Consider the following 14,804-nt stretch of genomic DNA (forward strand, 5'->3'; position numbering starts at 1 on the left):
TGATAAACTGAAAGAAAAAAGAATATAATAGCAACAATGAGGGGGAAAAAATGTTATTTTTCAATTTTTAGAGGGTTTAAATATATAATCTCCAATATTGATCAAACTAAAAAACAAGCTTTAAAATTGTAAAATTGTTAGAGTTTCAAAGTATAATTCTATTAAGTATTTATTCTTATTAATCAAACTGAAAAACATATTATGAAACTGTAAAATTTTGCAATAAAATCATGCTATAAAACTGTAAAATTTTACAATTCTAAAGTATGTTATGAAATTGTAAAATTTTACAATTTTAAAGTATGATTCATTTGGGCACCAAAAAACTGAAATTGGAAAATTTTATAATTTTCATCGCCTGTAACTAAAACTTGAAAACAACTTGTTCAGAATTTGAAAATTTTCTCTATTAAAATCAGAAAAGAGAAGTGTGTAATAAAGAAAAAGTAAATAAATAAAAAAAAACCTAAGAGATCGAAGGAGAGAGACCAATACAGAGAGAGGATTGTACTCCTGCAACTATTTTTTGTTCGATCTAGCCGAATCTGATATAAATCTACTCAAATCTAATGTAGATCTATTTACTCATTCTCTTTGTCGGAAACTCATCTCATTCACTGTTAGTGAGAATGAAACAAGGAGTCAGTGGTTGGTGGTTGCCGATGAACCCTAATCGATGGTTGTCATAACCCAACCTCGGGTGCTTAGGGCTGAATTCGCAACTATCTAATTAATTCTAATTTGAACAAATTAAATGGCATAAGCGGAGACAAGATAAAGTAGTAAAGAAATTAAATAGGTAAATAAATAATCAAAATACTCAATAATTTTTTTAAAAAAATTATCGAGACTTTTATTAAAAAAATATGAAAAAATCTGCATTAAATCATATGCTAGTCCCATTACATGAGATTACCATTGTTCCTTACATTTCATCACCTGAAAAAAAAATAAAATAAAATAAAATAAAATTGTTGTAAGCACATGGTAGAGTGATATATATTATACTGAGAGTATAAGAATATAAAATCACCATGGATAGTTATTTAAGTCAAATAGAGAATAGTTTGGTTCGAATAAATCATTTAAATAACAGAAACAAAATGCAGAATTATAGCAAAATAATCAAAACCACGATACGGAACAAAATGGAACAGAATAGAGAGTCAATAGATCCATAACATACAGAAGGTCACAAAGTAACTAATTAGAGGTCCATGGTTATTTAAGTCTCTCAAGGAATAGAATCGTCAGAGGGTCATTAAAATGACAATTCAAATGCTAATGATTGTCTAAGTCTCCCAAGACATGGGACCTGTGTCTGTAGTGGTACTTATAAAATAATTACTTAAAACATATTTAATAAACGGTTATATGCATAAGTTTTCATTTTAAGCAAATAGGATTCATAAATAATGAACGTAATTGAACATTAATGTAATTTATAAAATATGAATTACATAAAATAATTTGTGGTAACTCTAGACATATATAAAATATTTTATGATGACTCAAGATATAATATTACCCACTTTAATACTAATCCCCTACTTTTACTCCTCTGTTTACTGAAACTCCGCCTTTTACTGACCACACCTTCACTTGTTCCCTCTTCCTTACTTCATGCACCAATTTATAGATGCTGGGCCATTGCATTTGGGCAAGGTACCAGCACCTGGGTCATTGCATTTGGGCGAGGCAATCACGTGGCATCACAAGGCAAGTCCCATTAATTGCCTTCCCAAGCTTATCTTAAGGTTTATTCTTATCACTTAATTCTTTTTTCCTTTTTTTGTTAGCCTAATGACTGGTAACTTAAATTAAATTACATTTTCACACATATAATCATTAAATTAAATATATTAACACAGTATTAATATTAATTAATCATTTGAAATGTCACAATGAATGACTATATATCAAAGAGAGAAAGAGGAAGAGAGAGGCGTGGTCGCCGAATATCAAAAAAAGAAAGAAAAGAAAGAAAACGTAGAGAAAGAGAAACGGAAAACTTTCATGACTTTTGGATCTAACCAAAAGATTGAGGGATTGAATAGAGTGCACATCTTTCAAAAAGGACATGTGAATTCAACTTAAAATTTTTTTTTGGGTGAATACAACTTAAAATTTATCAAAAAAAAAAGAAAGATAAATTACAATTGAACAATTTTATTACTTGGATATGACTTTAATCCCCATAGTTTCAATTTGAACAATTTAATCCCTAAAATTTTAATTTTGTTGCAATGTGATCCCTCCATCATTTACCATTAGAATTTGAAAAATAAAAAAATAAAAAAAAAAACATGCTTACAATTAGAAGAACCAAAATGAAATTCAAAACAAACTACAAGGATCCCTGGTGTATTATATTCATTACACCGTTAGTTTTTGTAATTTGTTTTGAGTTCCACTTTGGTCCATTTAATTTTGCACGTGATTTGTTTTTTCTGTTCAAAATATTAACCATGCATGACAAAGAGACCAAATTACAACAAAATTAAAAGTGTAAGGACTAGATTATGCAAATTAAAATTACAGGAACTAAGTGATACTTCACTCAAACTAGAGGGACCGGTGTTGTAATTTATCCAAAAAAATATTAAAACTACAATTATGATGGGATTTTTGAGCGAATTAATTTGCTAGTCATGAAGTTAACGCCAAACACAACATCAAGATGTGTGGAAACTATCCACAGGGTCTAGTTTTCCAGCTAGTTGCAGTGATGAAATTCTCTCCATTGCTTCATTCCGAGCACAATCCGAATGGAGCTTGAAATTACAAGGTGCACATTCAATGCTCCCGAATTCAACAAGCTCACCGCAACGGTCGCACGCAGAGATATCCTTAGGTTGATGAACACAACTGAGGTTGTGTGGGTGGTTTGCAATGTTGAGCTCACCCCTATATTCATCAATTTGAATACATAATGTATGAAGAAATAGGTTGTAGTCAACACAATGATAGAACCAGCACTTCGGGTTAATTTTCCCCCAACAAATTTCACAATAATTCTCACCCTGATCGCCAAAATAGGTTAGAATGAAAGGGTGTTCATTATATCTGTGTTTAACTGTCTGCGGCAAGGATGCACATCGAGTGTGTAATGTGAAGTTGCAAGTATCACATCCAAACCCAACCCCATAACAATCATGCTTACATGCTTCACAAGGAACATTGCATGTTTCCTTTAGAGCAAGGGTGTGTTGATGAGATTCATGTGTGATAAAGCGTTGTGGTAAGAAACTAACTGGATGAATGCATTCCTTATGAAGAGACCGGTTGCAGTCATCACAGTGATAGAACCAACAAAATGGATTTACTTCTCCCTCACAAATTTCACAGTAATACTCATCCTGATCGCCGAAATAGAGTAGGGAGAAAGGGTGTTTGTCAAATCTGTGGCTAACCGTACGTGGCAACAAGGCACATTGAGTGTGTAGCTTGAAATTGCAAATGTCACATACTAACCCGACCCCATAAAAAATTTTATGACATGCAAAACACAACCCTCCAGTTGTTTCTCTTAGGGTAAGGAAGTGCTTATGAGTATCATGCAGGATAGTGCCCCGTAAGGAAGCACACTTCATGTCGAGGAAGAAATCACAGGCTACACAACCAAACAAAACCCCATTGCAAGACATTTTGCAACCTTGGCATAGGGGTAGATCAGAATATATGGATTGCCATCTGTTCAGTATTAGCGGGTGGTTTTGGGTGAATTGGGTGTTGCAGCTCAATGGGCAACTCGACACAACACTCATGCATAGTGAAGTTGCATTCAGCGCAATGGTAAAATGGGGCGGTGATTGGCTGTGTGCATCCAGCACATACAAGTAGTTTGCTCGCGGTGCATGATTCATCATTGATATGATTGTCAACAAATAATAATGTATGATAATGACTAACATGGTCAATCTTCATTGGTTCATTACTCTTCCCCTCCAAATTGATCTTCTTCTTGAAATGTGTAATAAGATTAATTGATTCATCAAGCAGTGGCAAGCACATCAAATCGGGCTCAAGTTTTTCAACTCTACCATCATTGTCATCGACATCATCATCATCATCATCAACCAGTGCCAAACCAATCAAATTGGGCTCAAGTTTTTATAGTACAAACTTTGTTTTTTGGTCGATTTGTTTAGTTTTGCATGATTCTTCTTCCAACTCTCTAAGATCACAACATTAAGAATAGAATGTAAATCAAACAATTATAACATGACAACAACAAAAACAAAAGTAACACTAAAATAAAAGGAGGAAGAGGAGATCAAACCTGGAAAGCTTTATCTTTGATGTCAAACAATTTATATGGGCGAAATATCTGCATTGCGCAATAGGAAGTAAATCTGAAATGTTCATATGGAAAAAAATAGATGAGGAATAGAAGGTGATCATGCTCACTATATTTTATGGTACTTGGTAACAAAGCACAATTTTGGTTGACCCAGAATCGGCAAGTGGTACATTGATAGAATGTGCCTTCGTGTTTGGTGCCACAAGCATCACACAATAACAAAGTTGGCCTCTGTAGAGGAGTCAAAGGGTGTTTGTGACATATGTGCTCAATCTTCTGCACCAACAAGGCACACAATATGTCGAGCTGGAAATTGCAATCAAAACAGCTGTAAGTGAAGCTCTCGTAAGGTTGTTGGCAAGCACTGCATTCGTAAGCCGATTGAGAATAAGGCAAATCTGGGAGTAAGATAAGGTGGTGTTCAGGGTGCATGGGGTGTTCCATCTTTGTTGGTAGTTCTGCACACACTTTGTGCAAAGAGAAATGCTGACATTGCCTGCAACTATAGGTTGGACCTGAAATAGGTTGCTGACAAACATAGCAAGCGACTTCTACACCGTTATTGTTGTGCTCTTCCTCGAGAATCAATGGATGTCCATGGCTAAAGTGTTCCAACTCCATCTCTTCTCTCTCCCAAACCTAGTAGTGAATGAAAGTGGTAGCTGAACTGACCATTGAAGTAATGAACTCGATAAGACACTCAAATTATGGGTTCTATTAAAAGATTTAAGAAAAAATTTTGGGACTGAGATTCTCTCCATTATTACATTGTAATGGAAGATCTCCATTATATCAATCATCCAAGTGTTGTGAAATAATCATGAAAATTTATCGATATTTTAAATTTAGAGAGAATCATAACAAGCTCTTAGATAATGCAATGGAGAGGATCATAATCCAAAATTTTGTGCAGTTTACCCATGAATAAGTACATAAGCATGTTTGTCTTGAAAAATAAGGGTGTGTGATTGGACTATTAGTCCCACCGGACTAATAGTCCATTGTTTGTTTGAAAAATTTTGTTCCGAACTAATAGTCCATTATTTGTTTGAAAAATTTGTTCCAGACTAATAGTCCCCCCGGACTATTAGTCCCACAAACATGGGACTATCCTATCCCATGGGGGAGGTGGGATAGAAACCATGGGATTGGTATCCCATGGGAATTATTTTGTGAAATGTCTATTTTACCCTTCATGCTATTACTTAATAAACAATTAGAAAAAGATAAAATAGTCTTTTGAACATTTATAAATTATTTTTTTAGTGCTGTTAATTTAAAATTATATATTAAATAAAAAATTTAAATTATAAATTATAAATTATAAATTTCATTTAATTAAAAATAATAAATTAAAAATTATGGCGTTATAAATTAAATTTTTTTAGTGTTGTTAAAAAATTAAATTTACATATTAAATAAAATTTACATATTGAAAATTTAATTTATATATTAAATAAAATTATTTTTTTAGTATTGTTAATTTAAAATTATATATTAAATAAAAATAAAAATTATAAATTAAATTTATTTAAAAATAATAAATTATAAATGATGGCCTTATAAATTAAATTTTTTTAGTGTTGTTAAATTATAAATTATAAATTACAAATTTAAAATTATATATTAAATAAAAATTATAAATTACAAGGATAAAATAATCTTTTGAACATTTATCCTTATCCAGTCCCTCTAACCAAATATTGGATTCACTAAAAATAATCTAAACATCTAATCCCATGACTAAACAAACATAGGATACAAATTCAATCCAACCAAATAGTCCGGGGATAATGTATCTGGGGACAGTCCGATGGATTACAATCCCCTCTTATCCAGTCCGCCCAAACATATAGTTTCCAGTAGTCACACATAGAATAAAACATAGGGGTAAATTGATTTTCTGGACAAAATTTAAATCAAACTACTGTCGTCGCTGAACAAACTAGGAAAATTCAGCACTTGCAACTTTAATCTAGTTTATTTAGTTCAACCTCATAGCAAGCTCCTTGACAGCTATATACGCCTTAATTACAACAATGTCTACGAAGTCAGAAAAAAATTAGTATTAAAACAAGTGATAATTACTTTAGGTAACGTATGTATTTGATTACAGGATGTTATAAGAGACGTTTTCACTGAAAATTGCATTTTTAATTGAATAGTTTTGTGAGTATTAAATATTTCTCAAATTATTTGAAAAAAATACAGCACTCTCAAGCACCTCAAAAGGCCCTGGTTGAGTGGTTTAGATTTTGCAACCTTAAGAAAATGAAATTAAAATAATATTAATCTTAACTTGAAGTATGTGTAAACTTTTGTGAATTTTAACATTATGTTAGTTTTAATAACTTATTTTATCACATATTAATTTTTTTTTTTTAAAGGATAAAAGTTGTTAAAAAAAAAAGTTTGATATGTTTGACAAATGTTTAAAATGTTGTTTTTTATTATTGAGAAAGTTCGTGTAAGATTTGAAATTTTTTTGTCTTTAAAAACTTTTTGTGAATTTTTCCATTTGTTCTTTTTAACTTCTTAAATTATTCTAGATTAGAAGGACCAAAATATAAAGAGCTTTAATAATATTTTTAAATTACTACAACAAAAACATTAAAAAAAAAGGTGACTTTTTTTAACTTTTGAAAAAAGGATTGGTCTTGTAAAAAAGTGACATGTTTTCCAAACACGTAAAAGAAAAAACAATTAATAATAATAATAATAATAATAATAATAATAATAATTAGAGTAAATTATAATTACACACTTGAAATTTGCTTCAAAGATAAATTACCCTACAAAATTTTGGAAATTACGTCCCATCTTTTCAAGTTTATAATCACATAACAAATAAATTTTTTTATTAATAAATCATCAAATTAATTATGTCAAAAATGTATATTTCAACTAACAATTTAGATAATTTTATTATTATATAGAAGAGTAATTAAAAAAATTATTTACTTTTATTAATTTTATTAAATAAAAAAATTTAACAAAAATATTTATAATTTTTTAAATCATATAAGATAATTCGTATTTTAAACAAATATGAAAAATATATTTATAATTTATCCTAATAAATTATCCAATCCCACTAGGTTAACTCGAAAAGTCGAGGCTCGAGCGGCCCCTTTGACTTTTCGACGCACTCTTCTCCAAACAAACATCCCCTCTGTTTCTTCTCTTCTTCTTCTGTATTTTTTACTCCACCACCCTTATTTCTTCTCTTCTTCTTCTCTATTTTTTGCTCCACCACCACAACTTCAACTCCCATCTCAAATCCCATCTTCTACAAATACCTCATCAAAACTTTCTCATTCTCTGTGTTAATGTAAATTGTAAATGTAAATTGTACTCCACCTACCACCTCCACTTCACCTAACACACTCAACTCTACCTACCACTACCACTTCACTCCACCTACCACCTACACCTACTACCACATTTTCTTCTATATATATGATCATTGTAAACATAACAATACACAATCAATACAATTCAATACAATACAGTTCTTTCTCTTTCTTTATACATAAAACTAACATGGTATCAGAGCTATAAGATTTAGACCTGTATTTCTTTCTCACCGGCGGGCAGCCGGCCGGCAACTTTGCCTTCGCTGCCCGCTGGAATTTTTTACACATATCTTCACCAGAAACCGCCTCGCGACCCCATGATTTGGTCTTCGATTCCGACTTCACCGAGCTACTGCTTCGGAATACACTCATAGAAAGGGATCATGATATCCACTTTATGGCCACGTAATACCCATGCACGGGCCAATCCAGTAACAACATCACTAAGATCACCAACTTTTGCTATTGGTGCCATTTCAACCGTTACATGAACTTCACCCACTGATCTGTTTATGGGTTTATCTCTCTGACTCACAGTATTATCATCAACAAACCTGTGCAGGCCACGGAGCCTAACCCATAGTAAATCCCCCGTGTTCCCAGCGGCGGCACTCACCACGCCGGCCAAGGTGCTTTCGGAAACCTGTGCCGCGGCGGCCGCATGTTCGCTCCGCCCGAGATCTGGCGCCGCTGGCACCGCCGCATCCACGCCAACCAGACGCGCTACGCTCTGCCGTTCCCTCCCTCGTCCTGGCTCGCCTTGACTAGGGTTCTTCACTCTGATGAACTCCCTCGCAACCAAGAGCCGTCCCTGCCGAGAAGAGACGGTGAGCTCTCTTGGCGTATTTTAGGGCTGATTTGAGGTTGGAAGACTTGTATTTCTGCTCTGCTAAGGTTTTGAGGCGGTGGGCTTCTTCTCGCTCTTGCTGTGTCTTGTCATCCATTTTCGGACCTCGAGGAGAGAGAGAGAGAGAGAGAGATATCACGCCAAAGCTGCGAGAGCCACATTACGAACCCACCACACCCAGCTTTTTCTTTGTTTATATCTCTTTTTTTATTATTATCCTATATTCCTCACACACCCTCTCTTTCACTATCACCTTATTTTATGTCTCCACTCAAGGACATCCACTAGCCTCACCCACTATTTTGTCACTTTTCCAACCTATATTCTGTTATCTTTTGCACTCTCCTTGACCGATTCCCTCATCCCTCCGCCATCTGCCATAACATCATAATAATTCTCAATTGCCCCACATGGGCATGTCTCTCCCCACCTTTCTTTATTTTATATATATATATATATATATATATTTTTTTTTTTTTTTTATAATATATTACTCCACCAGCGTTGTTCTAATTTTTTTTTTATTCTCTCAGTGCTTCGTCCACCAACTCACTTCCCTCTTTTCTTTATTTCTTTTCAACACTTTTCCACGAACAGTGAGCCAGCCTTTTTCAAATAATTTTTCATTACATTTTTTTATTAAAAAAAAAAAAAAAAAAAAAAAAAAATTACAGATTTGCACAACACTTTGTTTTATTTATATTAGGGATCAACCCCGATCACAATTTTACACCACAAAAAAAAAAAAAAAAAAAAAAAAAAAAAAATACAAACAAACACACCCACACCCACAGTGGGATTTTTCTTCTCTACTCTGCTGCAGGTCTCTTCTTCTTGCCTCCGTCCTGGCCGGCCCTTGACGGTGTTGCCTCCGTGTTTCCCACTCCACTGGGCATGATCAGTACTCCCTGCTCCTCCACTGCAGCATATGGCGGCCCTCCAAATCGGAACATCACGGTGGCCTTCCGCTTCAGCTCCTTGTTTTCTGCCCTTAGCACGCTCATCTCTGCTCGCGCATCCTTATACATGCGTTGGAGCAGAGCCAGCTGGGAGTTTAACTGCTGCACCTCATTTGTCCTACTCTGTAGCCGGTGCGACAGATTTGTGACCGCCGTCATGGACTCCACACATGCCTTCAACGTATACTGATTGGCTTCCACATCCGTTTGCACTGCCATTTTTTGCTCCACCGACTGCATCGGAAAGTTCAACGGAGCAAACCCAGTGGTGTTTAGTTGAGGTTCACGGGACACCGCACCAGTTCTCTCTCCTGTGGACTCGTTGAGATCGGGAAAGAGAGTGAGCAGCCCACGGGACGACGAAGCCATTTTTTCTGGGCAACAGAGTGTTATAGAGAGTGTTACAGAGTATCTTCTCAGCAAAACCTTCTCAGCAAAACGAAGAGTTTTTCAGAGGATTTTCGCCAATTGTTTGTCTTCGCCTCTGCCTCAGCTCTGTCTTGGTTAAATAGCCGAGGCAGCCACGCGCATCGCGCGCCTCTTCTCGCCGACAAACTGGCACGCCTTTTCATGGCACGCCTTTTGATGCATTCGGGCACGCCTTTTGATGGCACACCTTTTGAGGGCACGACTTTTGAGGGCTCGATATCTACATCCATGTATATCTTTTGGGCAGCCTATATACACACTCATACAGTGTCTTCTACACCAGTCAGCTTTATCAATCCCTTTGTTTCAACCTCAAATAGGTTTCTATCTTTACACCTATTTGAGTTTGAGGGGGGGTTATACACAGTATCATGTATAAGTCGCCCATGGCGCACTCCCTAAGTCACCCCCTTGGTGCACCACCACAATTTTCTACAACGGTCCGACATGACCCCATAAACTGTCCCGACATTGATTCCGGTCAGCTGCTACATCGGTCCGACATGACCCCGTAAACTGTCCTGCTACATCGGTCCGACATGACCCCGTAAACTGTCTTCTACAACGGTCCGACATGACCCCGTAAACTGTCCTGCTACAACGGTCCGACATGACCCCGTAAACTGTCTTCTACATCTGACACGACCACACAGTGTCTGCTTCAACGGTCCGACATGACCCCGTAAACTGTCTTCTACATCTGACACGACCACACAGTGTCTGCTTCAACGGTCCGAAATGACCCCGTAAACTGTCTACTACAACGGTCTGACACGACCATACCGTGTCTCCTATCCTGTTTTGTTTTTATTTATCAGTTTACTTTCTGTTTTGTTACTCTCTCCAAACTCAAGTTAGCTAGTACCTATCCTCCTTGAGTTTGAGGGGGGCTGTTAATGTAAATTGTAAATGTAAATTGTACTCCACCTACCACCTCCACTTCACCTAACACACTCAACTCTACCTACCACCTCCACTTCACCCCCTACCAGCACCACCACAATCTGCTACCTTCTCTTCTATATATAGGAGTTGTAATCAATATACAGATAGACAACAATCTTGTAATCAATCAATCAATAATACATCATCATTTTTAACACTCTGAATCCCAACCAAACCCAAAATCAAAATCAAAATCAAAAATCAATCCCAAAAGCAAAACCAAACCCACATAATCAAAATCAAAATCAAAATTAAAACAAAATTAAAATCAAATCAAAACCAAGCCCACAGAATCAAAATCAAAATCCAAAATCAAAACCAAACCCATAGAATCAAAATCAAAATCAAACCCACCGCCCATGGCGGTGGGTTGGGCCGTGGAGTGGTTCGCGATCTCCGTCAATGGCGGTGGGTTGGGTTGTGGTGATCTCCGTCTATGGCCCCCTCTCTTTGTTTTCTTCTCCTCTCTTCCACCTCTCTTTCTCTCGCCTCTCTGTTTCTCTGAAACTGAAACCAGTTTCAGCGTGAGGGACAAAAAAAATTAAAAAAAAAAAAAAAAATTATCGTTTTGGCGCTTGGACATTCCAGTCCAACTCCCGTCTACCAAGCAATTTTCTAAATCATCAAAATGTATTCGTAAATTACCAAAAAGTAAACTTTTTTTTGATAGACTAAAAACAGATACTGTATCCGATCTATAAGTAACGATAAATGAAAGGTACACAAATTACTATATAAATTATCGTATCAATACATATATATTATGATATTGTTATTTTAAAATTATAAACTCACTTATAATAAAAATTATAAAAACTTAAACCGTTTAAAATTATATTATAACATTGATTAATATATTAATTAGTATATTGATTATTATTTAATAAAAAAACACAGATACTGTACAATAAACGCATAATTGAGGGTTTGAAGTTTTGAAGAAATAGTGATGCATAAAATTTCTAGAAGGGCTTTCTTCAACAATCTGCAGCAATTCACAACTCAAAAGCATAAATTAAATACCCAGAGAGAGAGAGAGAGAGAGAGAGAGTATGGTGTGTGAAACTGACCTATCAGAAGGCAAGTCTTGTCTTCGTCGACGGTGGTCTGAGATCCTCTAGGAATGAATGGGTCCCAAATCAGCCTCTGAACAGATCAAGAATTCATATGATAAACGGAGATATAGATGCAGCAGAGAAAATGAGAGAGAAAGAGAGAGAGAAAGATCGAGGAGGAGAGTTTGACTTTTTTTTTTTTTTTTTTAACATGCTTAGGCTAAGCCACCGGGCTTGACATTCTAGACTGTGTTGTGGGTTAGATATTTTTTGGGGAGAGATTTTTGACAGAAAAAAGAATAATGTTTGAGGGTCATAATTTTTGTGGTTTAAATGGTTTAAAATTGTCAAAACGACGCCGTTTTAACATTTTAACATGTTATCTGTCCAAAACGACATCGTTTTAACAATTTTGAGCCATTTGAGCCACAAAAATTGTGGCCCTCTACCGTTACCGTTTTCTTTCTATTTATTTCATTTCTATCTCTATCTGTATTTCTATTTTTATATTTAGCAAATGCCGCTCTGACAAAAATTTCGGTCTAACTGAAATTACCTCATTGCCATTTGCTTCAAACATCATAATCATCACATATGCAATGTCTCGTATTAAGGTCCATATAGTAATTACATATTTTAATCAAAGAGTAATTATAAATTATTATATCATTTTTTTTTTTATATATCTTTTTATAAAAATCAAAAAATTACTAAAATAACTTATTCTTAAACGAAATCTAAATAAGAAGTTATTTGAAAATACACTAAATAAATGTACTTATATTTAATAAATATATTTATTTAGGTGTCGTTTGGTAACACTTACGTTTTCAGTTTTCTGTTTATATTTACAAAAATTTAAAAAACTCAAATAAAAACTTGTTTGGTAAAATTTTTGATTTATAAATCAGTGGTCTCAGTTTATAAATTTGGTCAAAAAATAAAAACACAAAAAATGTGTTTCCATTTTGAGTTTTCAGTTTTTTTTTTTTTAACCACCCAACACTAGCCACCACCCGCCACCATTTTCCACTACCGTCTTCCGCCACCACCATTCACTCTCCACCACCACCACCACCTGCCACCTGCCACCACCACTCACCACCCACCTGCCACCACCACCCACCACCACCACCCACCCCTTGCCACTACCACTACCACCACCACCACCACCACCACCACCACCACCACCACCCACCACCCACCTGCCATCCACCACCCACCACCCGCCACTACCATCCACCGCCCGCCACCACCACCCGCCACCACCACCCGCCACCTACTTGCCATCACCACTCACTACCCACCTGCCACCACCATCCACCACCTGCCACTACCAGCCACCTGGCACCCACCCACCCACCCACCCGCCACCACCACCCGCCACCCACCACCACTACCACCACCACCACCACCATCACCCACTCGCCACCTACCTGCCACCACCACCCACCACCACCACCCACTCGCTACCACCTACCACCCGTCACCGTCACCCACTCACCCACCCACCACCACCACCACTCACCACCTACCCGCCACCACTCGCCATCCGCCACCCACTTGCCACCACCATCTACCACCTGCCGCCGCCACTGCCATCACCCCCACCGCTACCCACTCGCTACCACCCACCACCCACTACCCGCCACCGTCACCCACCCAACCACCATCACCACCCATCACCCACCCGCCACCACCCACCACCCACTCGCCACCACTCGTCACCGTCACCCACCCACACACCCACTACCAACACCCGCCACCTACCTGCCCCCACCCACTACCACCCGCCATCCGCCACCCACCTGCCACCACCACCCACCACCCGCCACCACCACCACCCACTCGCTACCACCCGCCACCCGCCACCGTCACCCACCCACCCGCCACCACCCACTACCACCAAGTACCCACCACCCACCGTCACCACTTCCACCACCCGCCACCGCCACCGCCACCGCCCACTCGCTACCACCCACCACCCGCCACCAACCACCACCCACCACCACCATCTACCCACCACCTATCGTCTTTCGCCGCCACTTGCCATTTTTCACTCTTTTTTATATTTTTTAAATTTTGTAAACATTTTGTCAATTACCAAACGCGTTTGTAGTTTATGTTTTTCCAAAAATAAACAAAAAATAAACAAAAACCAGTTTATAAAATTTTTGTAAATATAAACTGAAAACGTAAACGTTACCAAACACACCCAGATTATATCACTTTTTTAACATTTTGAATTATATTTATTTTTCAATAAATTATGCTCACCCTCTTCAAGTTTGAAAAATACACAGTTAATTTCACATCTTTAACATCATTATATTGATTTTTCTCAAGATTTTAACTCACATAAAACTAGGTCATTTTTCATTGATAATTTGTTAATCGTATAAATAAAACATGATGACATTGCATCTTTCTTTCTTTTTTCTTTTTTTTTTACTAAAATGTATATTTATCTTTATTTATTTATTTATTTCGGTGTTTACCCATTGGTTTTTCAATTGCTTTAACTATACTAAAAGACAATTTAGTGTAATTATTTTAAAAGTGTGAATTTAATTATATATTTTTTCAAATCTCAAGAGAAATAAGTGTAATTTACCCTTTGTTTTTTTAATACAAAAGCTATTTTTTTCTACTTCTCTAGGTTTGAATAATGCTTAGGTAGTGTTTAAATCACGAATTTGGGAAGATGTTTAAAAATGGTCCAAATTCAGCGTTATATTTATGTATTAATTTAGTTATTTTACCTTATTTTTACCATCACCAATAGGGATGTAATAAAAATTAAAAAGAATTGACCAAATCAATTGAATCGGACCGAGCTGGTCATATTTGTTTTGTTTTTTTAATAAGAATCAGGCTGTGCAGTTTTTAAATTTGATTTTTTTTCAATTT

At 36.3% G+C, this 14,804-nt stretch overlaps 1 protein-coding gene across 3 annotated transcripts; it reads right to left on the reverse strand.

Annotated features, from left to right (window-relative positions):
• Positions 1 to 808: 808 nt before the first annotated feature.
• Positions 809 to 12,198, reverse strand: LOC114323404 (uncharacterized). 3 transcript variants are annotated; one of them, XR_014335063.1, is made up of 3 exons: positions 11,910 to 12,198; positions 4,283 to 4,965; positions 809 to 939 (listed from the first exon to the last, which is right to left on the reverse strand). XR_014335063.1 is itself a non-coding variant. In XM_082877577.1 (3 exons), exon 3 carries the CDS (start codon positions 3,912 to 3,914, stop codon positions 2,676 to 2,678), a length of 1,239 nt encoding a protein of 412 aa, XP_082733703.1. In that variant the 5' UTR covers positions 3,915 to 4,177; positions 4,283 to 4,965; positions 11,910 to 12,198; the 3' UTR covers positions 2,556 to 2,675. The 3 variants fall into 3 exon arrangements, 1 of the variants encoding a protein (XP_082733703.1); XR_014335062.1 differs by lacking the exon at positions 809 to 939 and adding an exon at positions 2,556 to 4,177 and having other exon boundaries at positions 4,283 to 4,970; positions 11,910 to 12,191; XM_082877577.1 differs by lacking the exon at positions 809 to 939 and adding an exon at positions 2,556 to 4,177.
• Positions 12,199 to 14,804: the final 2,606 nt, after the last annotated feature.

Source organism: Camellia sinensis, chromosome 7 (genome assembly GCF_055761805.1).
Source record: "Camellia sinensis isolate YWXY chromosome 7, ASM5576180v1, whole genome shotgun sequence".
In the NCBI taxonomy this organism is placed as follows: domain Eukaryota; kingdom Viridiplantae; phylum Streptophyta; class Magnoliopsida; order Ericales; family Theaceae; genus Camellia; species Camellia sinensis.

Bases quoted from the DNA above. Each gene is read 5' to 3' on its own strand.
- LOC114323404 (XM_082877577.1), bottom strand. From the start codon at position 3,914: ATGTTAGTCATTATCATACATTATTATTTGTTGACAATCATATCAATG.